General features: G+C 42.2%; 1 protein-coding gene across 1 annotated transcript in view; it reads right to left on the reverse strand.

Annotated features, from left to right (window-relative positions):
• RBM26 (RNA binding motif protein 26) overlaps window positions 1-25,522 on the reverse strand; it is a 99,030-nt gene that overhangs the window by 42,792 nt on the left and 30,716 nt on the right. Inside the window, exons 9-16 of the mRNA XM_026662499.1 lie at window positions 25,004-25,144; window positions 23,851-23,962; window positions 23,099-23,258; window positions 17,795-17,959; window positions 14,237-14,368; window positions 11,589-11,660; window positions 10,151-10,279; window positions 2,618-2,692 (exon numbers count right to left, since the gene is read on the reverse strand). Coding sequence (XP_026518284.1) covers window positions 2,618-2,692; window positions 10,151-10,279; window positions 11,589-11,660; window positions 14,237-14,368; window positions 17,795-17,959; window positions 23,099-23,258; window positions 23,851-23,962; window positions 25,004-25,144 — 986 coding nt within the window. The remainder of the gene's footprint in view (window positions 1-2,617; window positions 2,693-10,150; window positions 10,280-11,588; window positions 11,661-14,236; window positions 14,369-17,794; window positions 17,960-23,098; window positions 23,259-23,850; window positions 23,963-25,003; window positions 25,145-25,522) is intronic.

The following is a 25,522-nucleotide window of genomic DNA, read 5'->3' on the forward strand; positions in this document are numbered from 1 at the left end:
CTAATACGATGGATGTGCCCTCTCTCCCCCGCCACGGCAGCCCCCGAGCTGGCGCTGGGAAGGAGTGGGGTCTCTCCCCCGCCACAGCAACCACAGAGCTGAGGCTGGGAAGAAAGGCCATCTCTCCCCAGCAGCCGCAGCCCTGGAGCTGGGGAAAGTCACCTCTTTCTCTGGGCGCTGCAGCCCTGCACATCCCAAATTCCCCCACCCCCCCTTCTTACCCCACTGCCTCCTCCCACCTACCCTCTATTCCCCCAAAGGCTACCACCTCACCTTACATATGCGTCTTTCTCCAGGGTCCAGGCACCTAATTAGAGGAGCCACGCCTGCACGGATCCACTAATTAGGTGGGTGGCCTTCATCCTCTTGTGTGCGGCCACCCAGACACACACCTTAGAGGGAGCTATCTGCGGACCACTGGAATGGAGCTCGCGGACCACTGGTGGTCCATGGACCACAGTTTGAGAACCTCTGTTCTAAGAAGTTTGTGCATGTTGTTTGTGCATGTTGTTTGATTAGCTGATAGCCACAGCTAATTTCCTTTGTTTTCTTTCTCAGCTCTTCCTCGGAGGGGTGTGTGTGTGAAAGGGCTTGAGGGTACCCACAGGGAGAAGTTCCCAAGTGCTCCTTCCTGGGTTCAAAGGGGTTTTTTTGCATTTGGGTGGTGGCAGCGTTTACCAAGCCAAGGTCGGAGAAAAGCTGTAACCTTGGGAGTGTAATACAAGCCTGGAGTGGCAAGAATTAATTTTTAAAATCTTTGTGGGCCCCCATTTCTGCACTCGGAGTGACAGAGTGGGGATTCAGCCTTGACAGCTCATCTCAACAGCTCTTAGGGGCAGGAACTGTCTTTGGCCATGCCATTAGTACAAAAATAGGTGTTTTCTTAACTTGAGTTATCTAACTCAAGTTAAAATCCTAGTGAAGACAAGACAGTTTGTAGTTTACAAATGAGATAGTAGGTCAAGTTAAAGACTATGGGGAAGACTAATCTAACTCAACCTGCTAACTCACGTAAAAGCTACGAACTGCTTACATTTTTACCAGGATTGTAACTTGAGTTAGCTAACTCAAGTTAAGAACACACCATTTTTTTCATACTGAAGACAAGGGTTAAAGTCTGTTTCTATGTAGTGCCATGCGCATCACTGATGAATGTCGGGGTTTAGATTTTATATCCTATTACCTCAGTTTTCCTGTAGATCAAGGTTCTTCTATCTATAATGAACATGCCAGTTTCTACCACCTTCAATTTTAACCTCAAGAGCTCATGTTTGTACCTACTGATTCTGTGTGTTTGAAAACAACTATTTTAGATAAAAACAAGTTTAATTTGATCACTAGTGTCTAGTCTGCAGCATATATAGCTTAAAAAAAAAAGATGTACTCCTGGTTTACAAATAGACTCCCTTTCAGCCTTCCCAACAGCAATGGAAAATGATCACATGGGGAAGTGTGATGATGCAGGAAGTGTCAACACCAAGACCCAGGGCTCAGCAAAAATGACTGTACTCAGGCTTTCATTTTAAAGCATTCCAAGCCTGGCACTGGCTGAATTTATGTTTCCCGTGAGTGCCTGTAGGGGGTATTTGATGGGACCTGTACAAAAGTAGACTGCTCTGGGTGAAGTTTCCAGGCATACTTGACATCCTTGCATGTCATGATCAATTGTGAGGTAAAAGATGCAGCAATCAGGTTAAACTGTATTAGAATTTTTTGCCCCAAGCACATATCTTGAAACCACTATCCTAAAATTTTCAAAGCTGAAGGAAGGAAGCAAAGGAAATGATCCTTCTTGAACAAAGAATACACCATTAGAAAAATGTGCCAAAGTGCTGAGGAGCAGTGCCAGAGCACTTGAGTACCAACAAAAAGCAGCATCAACAAAAATGCGCCACAGCACTAAGAAACATGGAAGTGCCAACAAGAAAAACTTAGCACACAGAATACAGAACTCCAATATACTGAGCAACTGGAACAAAATGCCAAAACAATTCTGGAGACACTCCCCTCACCCCCTCCCACCCCAAAAAAAAAAAAAAAAAAAAAAAAAAAAAGAGCAGACAGACTTGGCACTTCAAAAACAAGTAAACCAGAGTATCAATAAAAGCACAACAGCATTTCTTCCTCTCTCTCTTTACAGAGCTGACTGTAAGGAAGGACACCAGGAACAAGATACCTAGAGAACAAGGCTGGCAAGATGGTCAGAAGCAGCAACAGCTGGAAGTCCACATGTGACTCCTTTGCTGAACACAATCAAGAAGGAACTGGTTAGATGGTTCTAGAGATTGAGGGATCAGCAGTGCATGATAGGGAAAACACGAGCAGCTCAAACACTGGCCCCCACTAACAAAAATCTTAGAGATAAAAGAATCCCACACTGTCTAATGAGGTAAGCATGAGAACCAGCAGTCAGAACACTGTGTGATACTGACCTCTTTTGCGCTGAGATTTATGGATGAAAAGCACTAAAAGCTAGGAATTATATATTTACACACCAATAATTGCAATTTATGATTATGACAGAAACTATTATAATGATTTTACAACTCATAATGTCAACTGTTACTTTTATTATCTCTGCAGAAAGCTCCAATCAGGGAGCATCTAAATATTTTACCTTTTGTGTTTCAATGTGCTTTTCTAAGATCTCCTGTTTTTTCTTTCTCACATCTTGTTGAAGTCTTAGTGTTTCCTAGGGGCATAAAAGTAAATTACAGAAAGTTCCTAAGATTTTTGGAATCAAGAATTCGTCAAGAGAATTTTCTGTCACTGAATAAACTAGAATAATCAGTTTGCCTACTGTAGTAAGTGATTACAAAAAGAAATTCTGACAAAAATAAATTCTAGTAATAGAAATAAGCTCACCTGATGTACAAAAAGAGGGTTAATCAAAGCTATCCTTAGGGATGTATCATCAAACATCAGGGTTAGTGATAAATCTGATAACCAGACTTAGTTAAATAGATGCCAGGAAAGCTTCAAACTTTGTTATCACTTACCTAGGACTAGGGTAACCATTTTACAGATCACTACTCCAGTGTGAAAAGCAGTCTATTTTATTACCACATTACCAAAGGAATTTTGGTATTCTTTATAATGCAACCATGATTTTATTGCAAAAGTTCAGATATGTAAAGGAAGTATCCTAGAAGCAACCATATGTTGAGTCCTAGAATAGATTAGCTATATTTCATAGTACAGTCTCAGGCCACAAAAATCAAAAGTTCTTAGGAAGTTTTTAAAAAAACTTTGATATCACCAAAAGCTTGCTACCTGGAAAGTAACCTTATTATGATTGGCTAGTATAACTTATAAGAAACATAACTCAAAGTTTTAAAAGTGGAATCTTGCCACATATTTGTGAATACAGAAGTATGAAATGTAAATTTGTCCATTGCAGAATTGTATTACTGTATTTCTAAAATACTGTACTTGGAGGAGGGAGCAGAAGAGATGCCAGAGCTTCTATTCAGCTTCTCCTGCTACTGCTGGAAAGACAGCAATCACTTCCTGCTCTCAGGCACAGAATGGGAGCAAAAGCTCATGATTCAGCATATTTTCAAGAAGAGCTTAGGGATTTTATACAAACAGTTGTTGAGGGGGAAGAAGGAACATAAAAAAAATCTACCTGCATTTCTGAGTCAGCATTTCCAAGCCAGCCAACAGCTGGGCTCAGACTGCAAGGTGAATTACCTTATACAGAATGCAAATATGTCGACAGCTACCAAACATTAATATTAATACTAAGCTACGTTTGTGTCTCTCTCCTCCCAAACACCAACCTGACTTCTGCCTGCTCAGAATAACTGATTTGCTATAGTGTGTGATCCTGTTCTCCAGTGGCTGCAGTCCATAAGGATTATAAACACAGGGGAATGAGGAGAGGAAAGGAAGATGGGGAAAACTAAAAGGAAGACAGGAGGAGGAGAGGGGAGCTACATTTGACATCAGTCCCAACAAGCCTTGAATTTCTCACAGTTTTTGTATTATAATAAATATACATCTCTTCAGACAGTAAAGAGCAGCAGAAAAAGTGAACCAGCAACAGGGCAAAACTTCTTGCTTCTCTTTATCTTTAAGACTTATTCAAGAAGTCTGAAGTCACTGGAAGCTACAGGTGCTCAGGGTTTCTGAAAAGCCAGGTTATAGCTGTATAATGTTGGAGACCCAATATCAGAGGCTACTTGAAAATCTGACCCCATATTACAGGTGACATACAGTTACAAAGGCGTATGTGTTAAATTTGAAGATCTCTATAGCTAGTGTTTATTAACTTAAACCGTCTATACAAAAGTTATGTCATCCTCAATGCTTTTTTACAAACCTAAATTGGGTGGATTCAACTAATTTATCATGAACTGAAAAAAGACAGTCACCTTTTTCCGTAACTGGTGTTCTTTGAGATGTGTTGCTCATGTCCATTCAACTTAGGTGTGTACACTCACCACATGCACTGGTGCCGGAAGTTTTTTCCCTCAGCAGTATCCGTAGGGAACCGGCTCTGGCGCCACAAGGAGTGGCGCACACATGCTGTTGTACGTAGGGCGCCGTCGGTTCCTCCCACTCAGTTCCTTCTTGCCAGAAATTCCGACAGTGGGGAAGGAGGGCAGGCTGTGGAATGTACATGAGCAACACATCTCAAAGAACACCACTTACAGAAAAATGTAACTGTCTTTTCCTTGAGTGCTTGCTCATGTCCATTCAACTTAGGTGATTCTCAAGCAGTACCCCATGGAGGTGGGTAGGAGTTCACGGACATGTAGATTGCAACACAGCTCTGCCGAATCCTGGCCTGCTGAGTGATGACATAACGGCCTGTGAATGTGTGCACCAAAGACCATGTTGCAGTGTGACAGATGTCCTGGATCGGGAAGTGTGCCAGGATGGTCGCCAAGGATGCCTGCACTCTGGTTGAGTGGGCTCTGACGATCGGTAGTGGAGGGACTCCCGCAAACTCATAGCAAGTCCAAATGCAAGAGGTGATCCAATCAGAAATCCTCTGTGTGGACACCGGGAGACCCTTCATCCTATCAGCTGTAGAAATGAAAAGCTGAGTCGACTTATGGAAAGGCTTTGTCCAATCTAGGTAGAAAGCCAGGGTCCTGCTTACGTCCAAAGTGTGAAGGCGCCTCTCTTCACTAGTGTCATGGGGCTTGGGGCAGAAGACCGGAAGGAAGATGTCCTGACTCATATGGAAAGTAGACACCACCCTGGAGAGGAAGGCATCAGAGAGGGAGCCCTTGCCCAGACCCCGTCTGGAGCAAAACCTGCGGCACTCCTGTTCTGCCTAGTGGCGATCAAATCCACTTGGGGAGTTCCCCACCTCTGAAAGATCATGCCGGCTATCTCTGGGTGGAGCACCCACTTGGATGAGAGGAGAAGTCCCTGCTTAGGTGATTTGCTAGTGTGTTCTTGGCACCCGGAAGGTGACACACTTCTAGGTGGATTCCATGGTCGATGCAGAAGTCTCAGAGACGGAGTGCCTCTTGGCAGAGGGCCGAGGATCGTGCTCCCCCTTGTCTGTTGATGTAGAACATTGAAGCTGTGTTCTCCGTCAAGACTCTGACCACTCTGCCTGACAGGTGAGGTAGGAAGACTGTGCGCTGCCCTGAGCTCTTTGACGTTTATGTGTAGCATCATTTCCTCTGGGGATCACATACCCTGGGTCTGGAGAGTGCTGAGGTGCCCTCCCCCTCCGCTCCCCAGCCGAGATCCGAGGCGTCCGAAACCAACTCCACTGAGTGAGGAGTGCTGACGAAGGGAACTCCTTCCAGGACTTTCCTGGGGTTGTCCACCATCCCAGCAAGGTAAGCACCGTTGCGGGGATGGTAACAACCTTTCCAGGTGGTCCCTGGACTGGGAGTAGATTGTTGCCAGCCATTGCTACAGGGGTCACATCTGGAGCCTGGCATGGCGCACTGCATATGTACACGCTGCCACGTGACCTAAGAGGCACAGGCAAATCCTGGCTGTGGTCAGGGGAAACACAGACTTCCGGACGAGGTCCGTCAATGCCCTGAATCTCTCCAGTGGCAGGAACGCCCTGCCGTAGGTCAAGTCGAGCACCACTTTGATTAACTCTATCCTCTGTACCAGAACTAACATGGGTTTTTTGTCATTTACCAACAGGCTGAGGCGACTGCAAGTGACTAACAGCATTGTGACATCTCTTTGGACCTGGAGCTGCCTTTGACTAGCCAGTCATCAAGGTACGGGTAAATCTGGACACCCCAACATCTGAGGTAAGCAGCCACCACCAACATGCACTTGGTAAATACCTGCAGTGCTGTCGCTAGGCCAAACGGGAGAACCGCAAACTGATAGTGGTTTGGACCTACAGTAAACCGGAGGAAGCGTGTGTGTCCCTTGAAGATGGCGATGTGAGAATACGCATCTTTCAGATAGAGGGCGGTGTACCAGTCTTCCGGATCCAGGGAGATAATGATGGAGGCCAGGGAGACCATGTGGAACTTCAGCTTTGCTAGGAAGTGGTTCAAGTCTCGCAGATCCAGGATAGGTCGTAAAAGTAGCAGGAATAGAACCCCTTGTTCCTGTACTCTGGAGGAATGACCTCCACTGCACCTAGCTGCAGTAACCCCTCTACCTCCTGCGCGAGGAGACTCTCGTGAGAAGGGTTCCTAAGGAGGGACCGGGAGAGGGTGTGGGAAGGAAGCAACTGAAGGGTGTAACCCCGCACCAGTGTACTGAGGATCCATCGGTCTGATGTTATAGATGCCCACACAGGAAGGAAAGGAGAAAGGCAGTTGGCAAAAATAGGGGAGGAAGGATCCTGGGAACAGTCCGGTAGGGGACGCTTGCCCACCTGCTTATTGCAAGTAGAGCTCGACTGAGAAGCCTACGAAGGCTGGGGGCTAGGCCGCCACTTGTAGCCTCTGGATTTCTTATGAGGAGGCTCCTGGCGAGGGTGGCTTCCCTGGCCCTGAGGCTGCTGTGGCTTGAACTGCTTGTGGGCAGGGCCGGGAACATATAGGCCCAACGTTTTAAGGGTTGTTCAGTAATCCTTGAGGCCATGGAGCTTATTGTCCGTCTGTTCTGCAAATAGGGCTTGCCCATAGAAGGGAAGGTCTTGCATCGACTGCTGAGCCTCCGTGGATAAGCCATAGAGGAGCAGCCAGGACATTCGGCGCATAGCAACAGCCAAGGCCATGGTTCGGGCGGCAGTGTCCACCGCATCTGACAATGCCTGGATCGTCACCCTGGCCGCAGTTATGCCCTCCTCCAAAATAGCCCGGAACTCCTTCCTAGAAGCCTCAGGAAGGGAGCCCTCGAACTTGGCCATGGCTTGTCACATGTTAAAGTCGTAGCCTCAGGTTCACCGTGTCGTTCCCTGTGGTTAACCGCCTCTACCACTAGGGAGTTGGGAGCAGGGAGGGTGTACAGGTACTTGTGGCCTTTGGATGGCACAAAGTACTTGCGCTCAGCCCTCTTGGAAATGGGGGGCAGGGAGGAAGGAGTTTGCCACAGGGCATTGGTGATCTTCGAGACTCCTTCATGAAGGGGCAAAGCCACCCTGGCTGGTGCTGTAGAGCAGAGGACATCGAAGAAAGAGTCCAAGGGCTCCTTTAACTCCTCTGCCTGAAGGCCCAGGTTGACAGTGACCCTCTTCAACAGTTCCTGGTGCACTTTAGCGCCACCGGTCCCCAAGACCCCATTCCAGATCGGACTCCAGGCGGAGTGACCGGCATCATTCAGGGCAGAGCCACCATTCCGCTCTGTCCTGGTTGCCTGGGAGCGACCACTCAGGATCCAGCCCTGGTTCGGAGCGAGGTTCCCTGACGGCGGGACAAGCTCTGGTATCAGCGATACTGGCTACATTGTCGGCACCAAAACCGGCCCCATGGGCTCAGGCCCAGTGGCTGGCGCCATGGTACTCATGGAACCTTTGAGGGTTCACCCAGCCTTTCCAAGCCGCCCACTCCATATCCGAGACCAGCTGCCTCTCTCTCCTGCCCTCCTCTGGTGCACGAAGCCTTGAGCGCAAGAGGGAGCAGGGGAACAAGCCACTGGGCAACCAATGGTTGTGGAGGACCCTACAGCACCGGCATCTTTCTCGTCATCGCCCGACGAGGCTATAATGGGTCTTTCTCCCTCAATGGATCTGCGACGGCCTGGAGCCGGCGATCTATGTCTCGCACTTGACGAACCGTACCACGATGAGGAGCGGTATCGGGAGTTGGAATGGGCCCGGTGCCGGGAAGCGCCTGCACATGGTGACGCCCTTCTAGGGGATCGGTGACGGTCCGAAAAATGGAAGCGTCGATCCCTCGACAGGTCCCTGAAGCGGTACCATGGTCACAGAGATACAGGGTGCCAGGACCGGTACTCCTGCCGGGGGCGTGTGCCTCCAGAGGTCTGCACCCAATGACCGGCGAGCTGCCTCAAGCCTCTCTGCCTGTGCCCAAGGTCCTTTCATGGTCAGAGGCATGGCGGCTACGGGAGGGCGAGCACTGGCGTGACGTCCCCCGTGACATGTAACGGTGCCGTTGAGGTGGGGACTGTGGCGGTCCAAATGCGGGTTTACCCCGTGACTGGGAACCACAGGAGCCGGTGTGCGCGACACCAGGAGGTACTTGATCTCCTGCGCCTCCTGCAGGGCCTCCGGCATGGATGGTACCTGGAGCTGGCTGAGGCCTCTGCCACTATCTGGGGTGGCCGGCGGGGAGCAGGCTGGGCTACACCGCTCAACCAGAGCTTGGGCCCAAGATACCGACGGGGGTGAAGAGTTGCCCAGCGCAGGACCTTGCTCGCACGCAGTCTTATTCTTTCCCTTGCGGGAAGCTAGAGACCAACCTTGCACCGTCTTCTTGGGCTTCTTGGTCAGAGCCACAGATGAGGACCGGTGCCGGCCAGTGTACCGAAGTCTCGGTGCTCGGCGCTGAGTCGGAGTGTTGCTCCGGTACCAGGGTGAGGCCCGACTCCATAACGAGCATTATTAAACGAATATCGCGCTCCTTCTTAGTCCTTGGCTTGAAGGACTTCCAAATCTTGCACTATTCATTAATGTGCCCTTCGCCCAAGCAACACGGACAGCTGCTGGGTCGATCAATAACGGGAATGGGTCTCTTGCAGCAATCACAGGGCTTAAAGCCTGGGGACCGGGGCATGTCCCATCCCGAGGCAAAGTCCCGTTCAGGACCTACGAAGTCTCTAACTATAGCTAAGGGATTTACTAACACTAACAGAAAACTATACACACTATAATATGAACAAGAAAGCAACAGCACTAGCTGAAGCAGCAACAGTTCCAGCACTGTCAGTGGTGGCAAGAAGGAACTGAGGGTGGGGGAGAGCCGGCAGCGCACTGTATACCGCAGCATGTGTGCGCCACTCCAGGGGGTGCTGGAGCTGGTCCCCTACGCATACTACTGAGGGAAAAAACTTCCGGCACCAGTGCACGTGGTGAGCACACACAGGTAAGTTGAATGGACATGAGCAACCACTTGAAGAAGAACATTTATTCTATATTTAGTTGACATAAATTAGAAAAGTTAACTACAGGAACCGAAAGCATTTTTTAAGCCTAACTTTAGCTGAGATGGTCTGACCCATTCAGAGATTAGCATGCTTTTTTGCTTTATTTTCCATAATCTCAAAGTAAAATTATGAGGACCTCAAAATTCAGTTTGACTTAAAAATAAAAAAGATTCTGGACAGAAGTGCAGTCAAGAAATTGTAGGATGAACAGCAGGACAGTTTTCTATTGAGAATATACTTGGTCACTAAGAATCCAGAATGTAGCAAAAACGCAGGTCAGTTCTAAACGGTTTGGAAGATAAAGTTAGGGTTGTTCTGTACTCCCTTCTCACAGTTATCCAAGAGACAATTTATGTCTCAAACTGGAGATCCTATTTCCATGAAAGATGCTTCAGATTTTGAGTTCCTCTAGGATCTTAAGTCAATCATATACTTATATTGCTAGAAAATATACTGAAAAAAGTAAACAGTGGGAACAAATTCTGAAAGCATTTTTTTGTCCTTTCAACACCAACTACACTGTTATTAGTGAGGGTAATTTGAGTAACTTGTTCCATCTATGCTGTTCTGAGGAAATATGTTGACACTGTCTCTATCAAATACAGAACTCCTAAATATACTATGCCCGTTTTATAAAGAAGCATATTTACTTTACCTGTTTTTTCTTCTGTGCTTCATTGGAATCTAGAATGGAAGTGGAAACAACAGGCAAAGATTTCTGTGCTGCCTTCAAAGCAGCAGGATTGTATACAGTTTTTGTCAAGCCAGTAGACGTGGACAATACCTGTAAGAGGAAATCATTTTATTATGTCAGTTTTTAGATTTTTTTCAGCAAGCGTGCTTCAAAATGCATTGGCTTTTCTACGATATAGACACCTTTTGCCTTCTTTCATTATAATTCATTACCATATCAAAATTAAAGTAACAAACATGTTCGGAGTAGCTTGGAGTTAAATGATAAACAAAAATGCAGCATTACATCAACTATCTGCTTTAGCCAGTTAGGCTACTTTGGAATTGTCACATCCATGTTTAAATAAATACCACAAAAATGAAGGTATGACATTACTTGCCTCATTAGGAGGCCACTGCATTTCTATAATGGGTATTTAAATAGCTTCAATATAACTTAGGAGAAAGTTAAAATTAAAAGCTGCATGCAGATTGCTGGTGAATCCACTGGTCAGCCATGTACTCCATAAAAAAATGATACCAAGAGAAAAAAGTGACAGGAAGGAAACAGCAGAAAGAAGTGAATTAGAATGAATCCCTTACAAAGAGGATTTACAATTGAAATGTATCACAAAAAGGGCTTTACAACTTTATTCTACTATTACCTCTACTCCTTCCACTAGAAGAGTATTTTCTAGAGTGGATGTGTTGAGAGTAGAAAAAAATTCAAAGTGTTATTATCAATGTCAATTGTAAAAGCCCATAAGAAGTGCCTTAGTGGGCCAATTAGAGATGAGCTGAAATGCCGCTTTAACAAATTACAAAAAATTCCACACTCCTCCAAACTGTACTTCTACAAATGCCTTTGGGACAGTCTGCTTCATAAACAGGCAGGAAACCAATGAAAGAAAAAAAATGTTGATATTCGCCTTAAATCCAGTCTTATCTCCTGAAGTTTCTGGCTACTACTGCCATGACACACACAAACAAAGATTAATCAGCAGCCATTTAACAATAAAGGAGAGACCAGCTAAACTACTTCAATATTACTTAAAATGTATTTGCAATTAAAGTTCAACGAAGTAATGTGCTAACAATTTAGGCTCTAGAATAGATCCTCTAAAAGCGTTTCAGTTCAGACAAATTTTTGGTGGTAGAAAGCATACAACCCAATATCTGAAGTTCAAAATGTGAAATAGTAGTACATGCCCCATTGCATTTTATTCCAATTGCAATTTAACCATTCATTAAGCAAAGTATACTTGCTGTATACTTTCTCTGAGACTATTTTTGGCAGTTAATTGTGTTTCAATTAGATGCTTATGATAAGGGCAAAGTTCAAACAAAATTAATTTTGTATCAAGGATACAGCTGATACACAAATGTGAGCAGAAGGAATAATACAACATGCATTTTCTTACCTTCTCTGTTGCTGAAGCAGGAAGTTTTGACACAAAACCCAGCCTATCTTTCACAGATAATTTAGTCACATTCTAACAACAAGAAGAAAAAATTAATTCTTTTCTAATCCTGTTTAATTGTATAAGATTATAACTAAGTACTAAAGTTTTAACTGTACAATGCTGAATGCAGACTATAACAAAAGGGTTCAGCAAAGTCTGGAGGATTATTTTTAAGATCTAAAAATTACCAGATTTTAAGTAAAAAGAACAGGAGTACTTGTGGCACCTTAGAGACTAACAAATTTATGGTATCAGATGCTTGAATATAAGAGCTGTCTGGTAAGATAGGCACTGATTCCAAAATTGAATTGACATGACATGAGGATCTGCCCAAACACATCCAACTGTAGCATCGGGGGCCTTATTGTGGAAAAAGTATGTTTCACAGTAGCAGATCAAGGAGTATCTCTGTAGGCACTTACAAATAAATCACAATTTAAAATGAAACCCTGCTATACATTATAAGCTGCAGTTTCCAGATATCAACTGCAAAGAGGCACTTTCAGGACTTACGCATTTTGTGAATTCTAAACTAAGGTTTTCTTCCTCTTTTGGAGTTCCCAGAGGGTTAAAGTAATTGTCCGATGCTGAAAATGTCTACTTATAGACATGATCCAATACCTGAAGAGTATTTAAAGGTAGAAATTCATCTTGAAATCTATTAGGAATCATAGTGTGTACTATGGTGCTTTGCCTCCTTGTAGTAAGGAGTTACGTAAAATTCTTGGAAACATTTCCAAACCACATTTCTGACCATCTGTTCGTAATGCTGCTGGTGAGCTGGCAGAGCTGTCAAAAGCCTGAAACATCTATTAGATCTGTTGATTTTTGGCAGGTGAAGATTCTAACTGCTTCTGCAGACAAGTTAAGCACCATATGAACTAGGATCTGACCAATCTCTGCCACTTCTTAATGACTGGTCCCCTGAAACAGTGCTCCAAACAGTCTAACTGTGAAGGTAGACAGGACAAAACCCATCGCAGGATAGCACCTCAGACCATTTTCAATGCAGGTTCAATAGGAGCAATTACTGACAACCATCATCATCAAGAATCTAAGTATGTGACTTCAGAAGGAGGAGACAGTTAAAATCAAAGATAATGGTTACTGAAGGAAGTTGGCAACACTAATAGCCCATCTTCATTAGGAAAGCTCTTTCTGTGCTAAGAATATTCTGCATTATCACTCAAATTAGGGAACGAAGTGCTTACATTTAGATGCCCCATCCTTTTCCAACCTGCACAGGTATGAGTACCATGTATGTGGTACAAAATGAGAATACATGCTAGAGACTGTGTTCTCTTATTTAATGAGAAAGTAGCTGTCCTAGACCTGCTCAACACTTGAAAATTAGATCAGGCTAACTATGTCGCTCAGGGCTGTGAAAAATTTCATGTCCCGTGCAACACAGTAAGGTCATCCTAAGCCACACTTGTAGAGTGTAGACATAGCCTTACTAATGTGTTTAAAATTTTGCTCATGCAGACAGTTTGGCTCCAACCCTACAAGTCAATAGGGCTCTATGAAGGCACAATGAATTCCAAGAAAGGGGACTCAATAGTTTCCACAGCTTTTACTGCAGTGGACTGACATTTAGGAGATGGACTGGACAAATACATTTGGTTTCCTATTTATCTTGATTTCTAACACATATTTTGCCGCCTAAAATAAATGAGTGACTATTGAAGCAAAAGAGTTTAAAGTGATAATTCTTAACAAATGCTACACTGTGCAAGTATTAGCTGTTTCACAATTTAATGCGAATATTAAGAAAATATTTCTACAATCAGAACAGGATTATATGCAACAAAATAAAAGGATATCAATTGGATGACCTATGTTTGCTCCAAAACATTAGACATTTAACGGTGAAAGCTTTATTTGGTCAATCTTTTGGTTAACCTATTTTAATAGAGGTGGTTTTCTTTCCTGATAATATGCAAATTGTTCTGTTGAGAAATCTTTATATTATTGTTTTATTATTCTGTGAAACATGATTTTTCATGATGTGCCTGAGTGCTTTAGCAATGGAAAGGTAGAAATAGCTCGATAAATTCAATCCATGCCCCAGAACTGAGACAAGATTTACTCTGTCCAACATAGCAACATATAACAAAAATTAGGTATTCGGCATCTAAAAATTGATCTTCAAAATGAGTTCAGAGGCCCCGCCATACCAGCCACTATGTCGCAACTCTCAGGCAAGAGAGATAGCTAGGCTTTTATCAAAAAAATAAAAGCTAATTTCAAAATGCTGAAAAAACTAGTTTCTTTATTAAAGATTTAACATGGATAGAAATGTTTTCAAGTTTTTTGAAAATTTAATTGAAAAGCTAGGAACTATTCCTCTGCAGTGTTGCAAACCCAAACAATAGAACTAGCCAAATATCATTACATTTAGAAAGACTCTCCAAAAATGTTACTCGTACAAAATGACAGATAAATTCATGTGATAAATCCATATTTTTATATGGTGTCCTCTACAACTACATTATCTCTATGCATACATTTTTGAGCTATGAAAACATTACAAACATATCATGAGGAAAGATATTACTATTTTAAACTACTCATCACAGACATTTCTCTAGGCAAGCTATACATACCTGAGCAACTTCTGTACTGGCACTCTGAGCCTCTGCGGGCTCAATATTACTTGCAGGTACAGGACCTAATCGCTCTTTGACCGACTGCTTCACTACTGGTAAACTGGGGTGCTGAACTAAAGGCTGTATTACCTTCAAAAGAAGAAAAAAAATGTTTAAATCAAAGACACTAACATACTAACAATAGATTGCTGCCTATGTAGACCAATAAAGGTACAATGAAGCTGTTTACTGTCTCCTTTTAAATTTATAGTATTTCCTTTCTACCATTATAAAATTTTATCCTTGCTACCAAAAGAAGCATAGAATCATAGAATATCAGGGTTGAAAGGGACCTCAGGAGGTCATCTAGTCCAACCTCCTGCTCAAAGCAGGACCAATCCCCAGACAGATTTTTGCCCCAAATCCCTAAATGGCACCCTCAAGGACTGAACTCACAACCCTGGGTTTAGCAGGCCAATGCCCAAACCACTGAGCTATCCCTACCCCCCAGCACATTCCTTGGCCCGCGCCGCTTCCCGCAGCCCCCATTGGTCTGGGATGGTGAACTGCGGCCAGTGGGAGCCGCGATCGGCCGAACCTGCAGACGTGGCAGGTAAACAAACCAGCCCAGCCCGCTAGGGTGCTTACCCTGGCGGGCCGCGGGCCAAAGGTTGCCGGTCCCTGAGTTAGATCCTGAGCACATGGGCAAGATCCACCAGGCACACACCTGGAAGAGAATTCACTGTAGCAACTCAGAGCCCTCCCCATCTAGTGCCTCATACTGGCAGTTTGGGATATTTGTTACTAGAAGTCACTAGGGTGGAGTATCTCCTTCAAGGAGTCCCTCTACACTTTTTTTAAACTGTTCTCCATGAAGTGTGCTGATTTTATAAAGATATTTTTCTTTTAACATACATATTTGGGATAATGTATGCACTTTTATTCTGTATTTCAGAATAGTTTATTTCAATGTATCTCAGAGCTATTCACACTGAAGGATGATGTCCCTGCCCACTGCCTAAAATGTAGAGTCCTGTCCTTTCTGCTGTTTTTAGGTTTTATTTCTCTGTTGTTAATAGCTGCATTTCTATTCACCACTAATCATTTTGAATACAATTTTCTTAACTTTGATCTGTTAAAACTGGCAAGTGACATTGAAAAAATAGTAAGAGCCATACTTCTTGTGCCTCTCATGAAGTTAGATTATCCTCTTCTACTTCAATTGTTTATTTGCTAAAAGACAGGGAAAACACACCTGCAATGACAGATCTCTGCAGTTTTGATAATGACCTTGGTATTTATATACCAATTTTCATCACTCGGCTGTTTAGATTACAGAAGGGTAAAAGGTGGGGGGGGGGGAACTTCCCCTTGCCCAAGCAAGTCTAGTAAAACTTTTTTGAACTAAGCTGCAGCACAACGAGCTGGTATTTGAAACACGTGACGAACACCATCCTAACTGACAACTATTATCTCTGCTTGGTTTGGAAAAAAAAATAAAAAAAATATTCAAGTTGTAGAAGACTGAAAAACGCTTCCGAGTATGCTCACAGGCATTTGATAAGAATTACTTAGCAGAGCCGTAATGAAAACCATCTTTATCATCAGTAGAATTTCTCCCTGTGGGCACAGGAGGCTGAGTGGGACAGGAGCTGCTGCCAGGACAATTTACAAGACAACAGGTCATTGAAAAACAAACCACTTATTTTTAATTCAAAACTGCCTTTTTCATACATGGAAAAAATTGTGGACCACACACAGTTACAGATAAAATTACCACAGAATCCAGAGGCATCAGAAATCTTGATAAAAAACTAAATTTTGTAAAAGTGAATATTTGTTCTCATACAAATTGCAGATATAAGACCAGATATTAATTCAGATAAACAGAAGATATAGATGTTCATGGTCCTGAGGTCCAGATTAAAGAGTACAAAAATCTCAGGTTGGAGGGGAGCTTCTGAGACCAGATAACCACCTAGGAGGGGCTAGTTGGCAGACACTCCATCCCCAATCTGCAAGGCTTAGTAGAATCCTTATTAGGCTTATCAGGCCTCCAATCAAGCCAAACATTGGCTCACCTGGTGATTAACAACCTAACAAGGCTTGTGAGTTATCACTAAGGAGAATCCTAAGTCTCACTTTGAGTTCTCCCCATACCTGTGGAACTCAGGGGGTCCATAAAAAGGGAACTATCCCCCCATCACTTCCCTCCAAATCCCATGCTCTCTAAAAGCACACCTCTGATGTACTCCCTTCCTACAGAGAGAGTGTACACTCCTATATTCCTACAGGAGCACCTCGGTACAGAAGTACATTCCACCTCACTTTCCTACGGGAGTGAGCACGTACATCACGAAAGGAGGCAGGGAAAACAGGGCCTTTTGGGGGTGTTTAGCAGAACAGAGATATTCTCCCGTAAAAACAAGATGCATAAATCGACCGCCTTTCTCATGCTTTGCTACAAGAAAAAGGCTGTCACCTAAAAACAATTACCGTATATACTCATTCATAAGCTGAATTTTTTTAATAAAAAAGGGAAGCACCAGAGAAGGAGGTCGGCTTATGAACGGGTATAGAGAGGGAGAGGTGGGACACAGCCCCTCACCCCAACAGAGGGAGCAAGGAGAGGCAGCACAGCCAGAAGGGAAGAGGCGGGGCCAGAGTCTCCACTTCTGGCCACGCTGCTCTCCCCCCAGCCTCCAAAGCAGCTGCAGCTCTGGTGCTGGCAGGCTGCAGCCCTGGTGCTAGCAGGCTGCAGCCGCGCCGCCCGGTCTGGCCCACCGGAGCAGGCTGCAGCTGCACTGCCAGAACAGCTCCAGCCGGGCCAGAGACATCCTCTCCTGGCACTCCGCAGATAAGGTGGGAAGGGATGGGATGGGGAGAGTGTGGAGGTCCCAGGGGTTACTGCCCTGACTCCCAGCTTCTCCCCCTCAAAAAATTTCCCCACCAGTTGCTGTCCCAACCCGTCATGGTAAGCAGCTGGAGCGCCGGGACACTTTGTTTACTTAGGTTTACCTCTGTGCCTGTGGACGCTCGAAGTAAACAAACCATCTCGGCCCACCAGCAGTTTATCCTGATAGCCCGGGAGCCAAAGTTTGCTGACCCCTGAATTATAGGGTCGGCTTATGAACGGGTTATAAACATTTTCCATATTTACTTATCCATCTTGGGGGGGGGGGGGTCAGCTTATAAACGAACCGGCTTATGATCAACTATATACGGTATGTCATTTAGCAGAGCAGACACTAGTTTAGATCCCTGCTTTATCTCAGAAGAACAGAAATGACATGGACTGGAATATTCCACAAGTCACATAATAGTACTTGGGTAAAACCATCATGTGAGCCTTAATTCATATTTTGCTAATCCGCTCTTGAACCTTATGCCTGAGACACAAAAGCAAGGCTCTATTATAAAACTTCTGAATAAAATCAGTTACAACTAGTATTAGTTATTTTTCTTTTAAAATTTATACTATTAAACTGTCTTGTCTATATGCCAGTAATTTAATTACAATGACCAATTTTAACAACAGTTAGATAAAATTCCAGTACACAGACTTAACTCCTTTACCTTCTGCATGGTAGCTGACATTTGTGGAGCACTGCCTTCTCGATGCCAATAGACTTTAATAAAGCGATTATTTAATACTGCTTCTGTGCTTGATATAGCTTTCTTTGCTTCTTCGTGGGTGGCAAACTGGATAAGGGCACCTTCTGGATCACCATGATAGGCAACCTAAGATTTCATATTGAAAAGTCAAACTTACACAGCAGTTCCTACAACACATACTCAAACTGACATGTCATTCAATATAACCATTAAACCACTATTTTCAGGAACTCAAAAGCTTCCAATTTAAATGCAGTTAGGTATTTGGTATTCGTGACTTTAAACGTAAAAGATTTATTTTTAATATTACAGTTTTCAGACATCAGTTTGGCTCTAATTAAAAATAGGGAGACAAAGAAAAGATATGAGATCACTTATATACCTGTAAATTAAAACACAACAGTTTTAAACCAGCCACCTTTATATACAAATAGTCCTTACTGAAAATTAGTGCTTCTTGCTATTGAAAAAAAAATATATTTTTTTTTTTAAAAAGTACAAACTAAGCTTATGGGACACAATAGTATGGGGTTCATATACATCAGCACTCTGATTTAATGTGTTTTTTGTATATATATTTGCATGCGTGAACACCCAAAGATAACAAGCCTGCACTCTTTTCAGTCAATTACAAATCTATGTGCAACAAATCAAGCCTAAAAGAAATTTTGTTAGTATCTTCCCAACATATTATTAAAATTTCACCACCATCACGCCTCCCAAGATTGCTTTTTTGTATTTTAAATTGAAATATCCAGCACACTGAATTGAAATATTCCAAGTTTCTACGGTATACATAGCTTAGTAATGCCCAAGATATATACACAACATCGCAATATAAAAGTAAACTAGTATATTGGTCACAGTGTATATAAACATGTAGACCAGTGAGCAGACACTTAGCAAAAAAATCCTATATCTTCCAAACAGCTGAGAGAAATTATTCCCTCTTCTGGCATAATAGAGTTTACTCAGTAGCAGCTTCATAATTATGTTTATAATCAGAAAACTGTGTGTGGAAAACTATACAGGCAAATTTTCAAAGAATCAAGTGTGGATGCAGCCACACAGTGGACATGAGAAGATCGAAGAAAGCAGAATGGCTCCAAACAAACACATGGAGGCTAGTTTAAGAGATGAAAGAACTAAAGAAGAGAATTCAACACAAATGAGACAGCAGTAAAAGAGCTATCCTGCAATAAGAGCATGCAGACGAAGACAAGAAAGTTAAAAGATCAGCCAGAACAGAGAAGAAAATGGATGGAAAATGAAGCAAAAGAAGCCAAGGTGGTGTACAAGGCAGGGTATTCTAAAAATCTTTTTCTAATAGCTAAACAACCAACATCACAATTCTCAAACTGTTGTGGCATCATGAAAGCTCGAGATGGTACAATTTTAATTGGAGAGGAAGGATTGTGAACCCAATGAATGGAGTATTTCCAGGTTCTGCCCACCCAGGTAGAACCACTAACACACTCAGGGCTGGTCTACACGCGGGAGGGGGGGAACGGACGACGACACTGATCTAAGATACACAACTTCAGCTATGAGAATAGCGTAGCTCAAGTCGACGTAGCTTAGATCGATTTACCTCGGGTCCTCACAGTGCAGGATCGACGGCCGCGGCTCCCCTGTCAACTCCACTTCCGCCTCTCGCTCTGGTGGAGTTCCGGAGTCGATGGGGAGCACGTTCGGGGATCAATTTATCGCGTCTAGATGAGACGTGATAAATGGATCCCCGATAGATCGATTGCTACCCGCTGATCTGGCGGGTAGTGAAGACGTACCCTCAGAGAAGTGAAGAAATAGCAGACTTACTTATATCACTAGAAGTAATTGCCTTTGAGGAAGTAACTGAGGTCATAAACGAGCTGAAGAGTGGCAAAACATCAGGTTATGATAAGACAGATGATTAAATGTTAAAAGCAGGTGAGAAAATTATGGTGAATTACATGTATAGGTGGTATAGAATAGTTTGGGGAAAGGAAATCTGTCCTGAAGACTGGAGAAGATATGTCATCTATAAAATCCTTTAAAAGGGGGACTAGCTTATTTGTGATAACTGTGGAGAGGTGACAGTCCTATCAGCATCCGAAGAACTGTTCTGCACTATCATTTTGAATAGGATGAAAACTGCTGTTGAAAAGTACTCAGGGACAGGCTAGATTTCAATCTGGTAGGTTGAGTTCAGACCAGATTTTCACCTTGAGAAGAGCTATTGAGAAAGACTTAGAATACCAAAAGATTTTAAACTTTTGATTTTACTAAAGCATTTTATGTCCACAGAAAAGCCCTCTAGAGGATACTGCAACACTATGGAATTCCAGCAAAGATCATTAATTTGGTAAAAGCTTTGTGTGATAAATGGAGACAGAATGGTTTAAATTTGTTACTGATAGCAAGGTTGCATACTATCCCTGTTTCTCCTGTGCACTGCATAGACTTTGTGATGAAAAGAGCAACAGCTGCTGCCAAGGACACTGGTATTGTTTGGATGAGAGATAAGCTGCAAGACTCAGGTTTTACAGATTATACAGTCATATTGGATACAAACTTGTATGGAATAAAAAGAATGGTTAATGAGCATAAAAGCAGAAGCTGCTAAAGTGGGACTTCATCCAGTATGCAGAAGACCAAGACCACGACCACGGAGATAAGAGAGAACACTGTCAATGCTGGTGGATGCGTGACTGATGGAGAAGAGTTGATGACTTTTGTCTATCTTGGAACTACAATATCTGCTAATGGCCAGCTCACTAAAGAAGTGAAGGCAAGAACTGGTAAAGTAGTGGATCATTTTCTCGTCAGTCAAACACCTGGAGAGTAAGACGACACATCTACACATTAAAATGATACTGTACAAAGTTACTGTCCTTTTGACACTACAGTACGCCTCAAAAACATGGCAGATAGGGAAAGTACACAACAGAAAGCTGAATATATTCCACCAGCTTTATTTAAAAAGAATCTTGGGAATTTATTGGAGAGACTGTGAAACCAAAGTGGAAGTGCTGTGCTGCATATGTCAGTAGGCTGCCTTCTCAATAATTAGACAGCTATGGTGGCTTGGCCATGTCATCAGGCTACCCTGTGGCAGAAATACAAAGTAAGTTTTACATTGGATTCCACCTGGAGGGAAAAGAGAGCATGCAGGACAAAGAATGACTAATATAGGACAAATCAGAAATGATGCTGCCATCATGGAGACAACTTACGATGGAATCAAATATCTTGCGCTGGACACACAAGAGGGGGAATACTGGGTTGCCTTATGTGCCACTAGGCATAGGAGATTTTATAAGTCTAAGTCACTGAAATAAGAAAGCAATTAATAGGTCAAACAATTTACATTAGTTAGTTTAAAGTTACATTTTGAAATGTTAGAAGTTTTTGCTGACTAAAAACAGCTTATTTGGAAAAAAATTATACAACTAAATATAGTTAAAATGTAATGCATAGGCCAATTTTAACAAAAAAAATAGTTTTAAAGTCTGCCTTGTCCAGCATAATGATGTGCATTAAGCCTAGCTATATTTTATAAATACTATACAGGGCAAGGAGAAGTGGAATCCTTGTAATGATGGTGGAATTCAGGCTCCCGAGAAAACCTGAAGAACTGTACAAGCTTCCAGACGCCAGACAAGGCCAGCAAAGCATGTACAGAAGAGTTTCTAAGCGCCACATGGAAAGGAGAAGTGTGGGGACCCAGCAACTATTCAGAGCTCCTACATACTGCAGACCAAGGAGAGATGTGGACATTGCAGAAGTTTGGAACTCTACTCCGGCCCAATGTTTTGAAAGCCACAAGGAAATCAACAGATAAACATCCTTAATGTCAAGAAGCAACTTTACCTGAAAGCTGAAGTAAATGTATGCATACCAAAGATTGTTTAAAAAAAACTGAACAAAACTGAGAGAAGATTGCTAAATGGTCAAATACCCTAATATTTCACAAGGTTTTAAATAAATGTACAAAACAAAGAGTTGCCACTGGGAAGGCTGAGGGGAGGTTACCCCAGAGTAAGGAAGATTCTATACACAGTCACTAAAGGAATTATGTGGAAACTCAATCTCTTTACCTGGTTTTGATGTCTGGCTAGATAAGACCAGTTTGATTTTAGTTCTTAGTAATAAATACATTTTGCACACCTTGAAGAATAAAAGCCAAAGCCTTCAGGAGTAACATGGGCAGCCAGAAAGACTTTGGTTATTAATCTTACTGAATCATACTACTTGCTTAAACTATGGTACTCTGATGTATAAGATTTAAGGAAGAGAGTGTTAAGGTAAAGGCAGCTGCATGTTATAGTGGAGTTTCCTGTATGTATAGGGAGGATGGAGAGGGTAGACTAGGCTGTCCTCATAGCAGACAGGTGCATGCAGAATATTTTTTCTAAATGGTACTAGTATATAAAAAGATACAGTATGTTGTGGTCTCTTCACAATGTGAAGTTGGGGAAAGGGAGTGTCTGTACATATAAACATCTGGCAACTCAAGTTAACTGGAGGATGGCCTGTGTACCATGCATTGGATGTGCAGTCAAACATGATGGAGGGCAACAGTAAGCATCTCTGATCTAGTTTTTGAGATTGGGTACAAGAGAAAAGTTAAGATTGATACTTCACATGTATATTTCTAAGCAGCAATTGATGTGATGGTACTTGAATATTCATCACATATCTACACTCCATTTTCAATTTTCAATTTTTAAACATGGTTGGTTAAAAAGTCTACCAGTCCTCTGTACATGCCAATGTCAAGAAGAAACCATAACTTAATTATGGAAGTTGAGAAATCCAGGTCTTGTATACTCCCTGTTTATCCTGAATAACTGTGGAACGTTGGGAAAATAGCTGGATTATGACATGTATGAAACTTGAACAGTTGAGGAGGGAAAGAAATGTTTGGTCAGATTGGTTTTAAGAGTTTTAAATTATTTATCATAAGTGCTAGACAAAATAGCTGTGGGGAAGATCTTAGTTAAAACATAAACCCCTGAAACCTTCATTTAAGGACTGAGGAAGCTCTCATTTTAGATCTGTGAACTTTCAAGGAGATTTCCATCAAAAACAAAAGACAAGACTTTATATTAATAATAATTTGGAAGTAAAAAAAAAAAAATAGGCAGCAAAAAATGCAAAAGCTTTCAGGCCTTCATTAATTATAAAGCAGCAAAAAAAAGAGCCCACACTTACTTTCTTCCCATTTGTGAAACCCTTTAATACAAGAAGTGATCACAGAACACTGAATTTTGTGGCTTTTACCTGTAAATTGACTAAGTTTCCAAATTTGCTGAAGTGTTCGTTAAGTTTGCTGATATTGTTAAGTTCTGGAGGAACTTTCCTCAATTCAAGCTTCGTATTCTCGTTTCCAAATTGCACCTTCTTCTGGAAACCAGGATTGTTTGTTCTGTTAAAGTTTTGCCTGCAATAAAATCAAAAATCAAGTCAGCCAGAATTCAAGACATTTTATAGACTTTTAAGCAACAAACGGTTTAAAAAAATTGAATCGTTGGCTAGATGCAAAATATTTTCGTCTAATTCTTTAACTCCCAAGTTTGTAAAATCAAAATCCTGACTGATGTATGAAGAATCTGACACTAATACACTCCTGTCATCCCAAGTCAATATTGAAGTCAAAACAATATTAATCAATTAGATATGTAAATCACATATGTAAATAAGAGCATCCCACTTGGCAGGTAACTTTTCAGACCTCTCAACTTTATCTCACCTTTAAAAGGCCAGTTATTCTTGAAGGAAACAAAATGAAAACTCATGCTGGGTTATCACACTTAGTGTCTCATCCCTCTAACATGAGTCATGTTAAATCACCTAATTTTTAAGATATATGACCCTCTACGCCACCTGTATAAGCTCGAGGGCCTACTGAATATATGGTTACCTCAGAGGCCCAAGAACATTCCAACCAGTTCATTTCAGAACAGGAAACAAGAACTCCCCTAAAGTTCAACAGCATTATTAAACTAAACATAGTTTTAATGACGAGCACTCACTTGTCAAACCAAGCCTTCTTTGTAGGAATTCCTCCATCCCCTGCGCCAATTGATCTCTTCCTGGACTCAGAATCCACCACTATCCTCATACTATTTTTATTCTGAGGTTTTTCTGTATGTAAATGGGAGACTGCATTAATTTTTCATTTATATTTTCTGTGCATTTTGTTGTAGTAAGACTTTTGTTGTTCATAACTATTAACGGACTTCACCCTGATATTGCAAGGTGCCTTTTGATTTTTAGAACATCATAACTGCTGTATTTGTTCAAACTAGTGATCTCAACTAATCCAGCACTCTGTTTAATTCCCATACTGACAATTAAAGAAAGATTTCATCCTGCCCATACAGGAAGTTTCCTCCTAATCTCAGTTTATCACTGTATCATAAAGAACCTAATCTCATCTATATTGCCTCTATTAGAGAAATTTTTGTACGAAAACTAAGTGAGGCAGAAGGCATCTGCCACAGACTGGACCCATCCTGTTCACAGCATTCTGTGCACTGCTCTGATCCTGCCACTATTTTTGTAGGAGCCTATATTACATCATGAGGTAGCAGATGATTGGAGAAGGGGCTAATGGTAAATGGGGCACTACTGAGCACCAAAAAACTAGGCACTAGCGAGGGAGTGGAACTTGCGACTATGGAAGAGGAGCCAGACTGGGAAGCCCCAACCCAACCCCACCCCACCCCAAATGCACAGATCTAAATTTGGATTGTATCCATCACCTCCCATTCTTTGTATTCCCTTGTCTTATTGGACTGTAAGATCCTTAGGGCTAGGACTGTGCATTCCTATGTGAGGCCAGGTACATAATAGTTTACTTGTTTTATTTGTGGTAAAATGCCAGAAAATTATCTGAATTTGTCTCATGATGTATTAAGCGAACACTTATAACAGCCAAAAAATGTGAAACCTCTACATTATCTTAATAGGTTTCACTGTACTAGCTTTCTTGAACCTTCAAAATAATGGATCAGTAACACTGAAGTCTAGATTATTCACAGTTGACCTATTTATAAACTGTTTTTTAGTAGAAAAACAGAAGGAGCTTTATAATATTGCTATGATTTCTAACATTATAACTCTATTTAGTGACCACTATTTGTATTGACACAAGAATACTAGTAAGAAAATATTTTGCAATACCTCTGGGGGGCAGATCCATATCACCTGATGTAAGTCCTATCAAATTAGGCCTTTGGGCATGCACTCTGTGTCTGTACATGGGCCTTGAAGTGTTCGTTATACTTGGAGCTTCAGGATTATAGGCATCTGTGTCATATGTTTCTGGTAATAAAGAAATTGTTTAGTTAAAATTACCTGCAGATATAAAAATCCAAGTTCTCAATGGCTTAATGCTTGCTAAGATTAATATGAGAAATGGAACAGTCAATTGTATAATTATAGCACTCTAGCAAATAGCCAAGTCAAAATTTTGTAAAATAGATTTAAAAAATTCTTCCCACCCTGACAACCTGAATGCAAAGTTTCAGGACAGAGTTAACATAAAAAGCAGGGGTTTCAAATTGATGTCACGTGATCTTCAGAGGTAAGAACCTATCCTCCCAAACAAAAGTATAATGTCTAGCATCACCATACGATTATATTAACAATCAACGTTATTCTATTTTGCAAACACTGAATACAGTAAATTTAGAAAGTTAT

Source organism: Terrapene carolina, unplaced genomic scaffold (genome assembly GCF_002925995.2).
Source record: "Terrapene carolina triunguis isolate 2854851 unplaced genomic scaffold, T_m_triunguis-2.0 Scaffold21, whole genome shotgun sequence".
NCBI classification, from domain to species: Eukaryota; Metazoa; Chordata; order Testudines; family Emydidae; genus Terrapene; species Terrapene triunguis.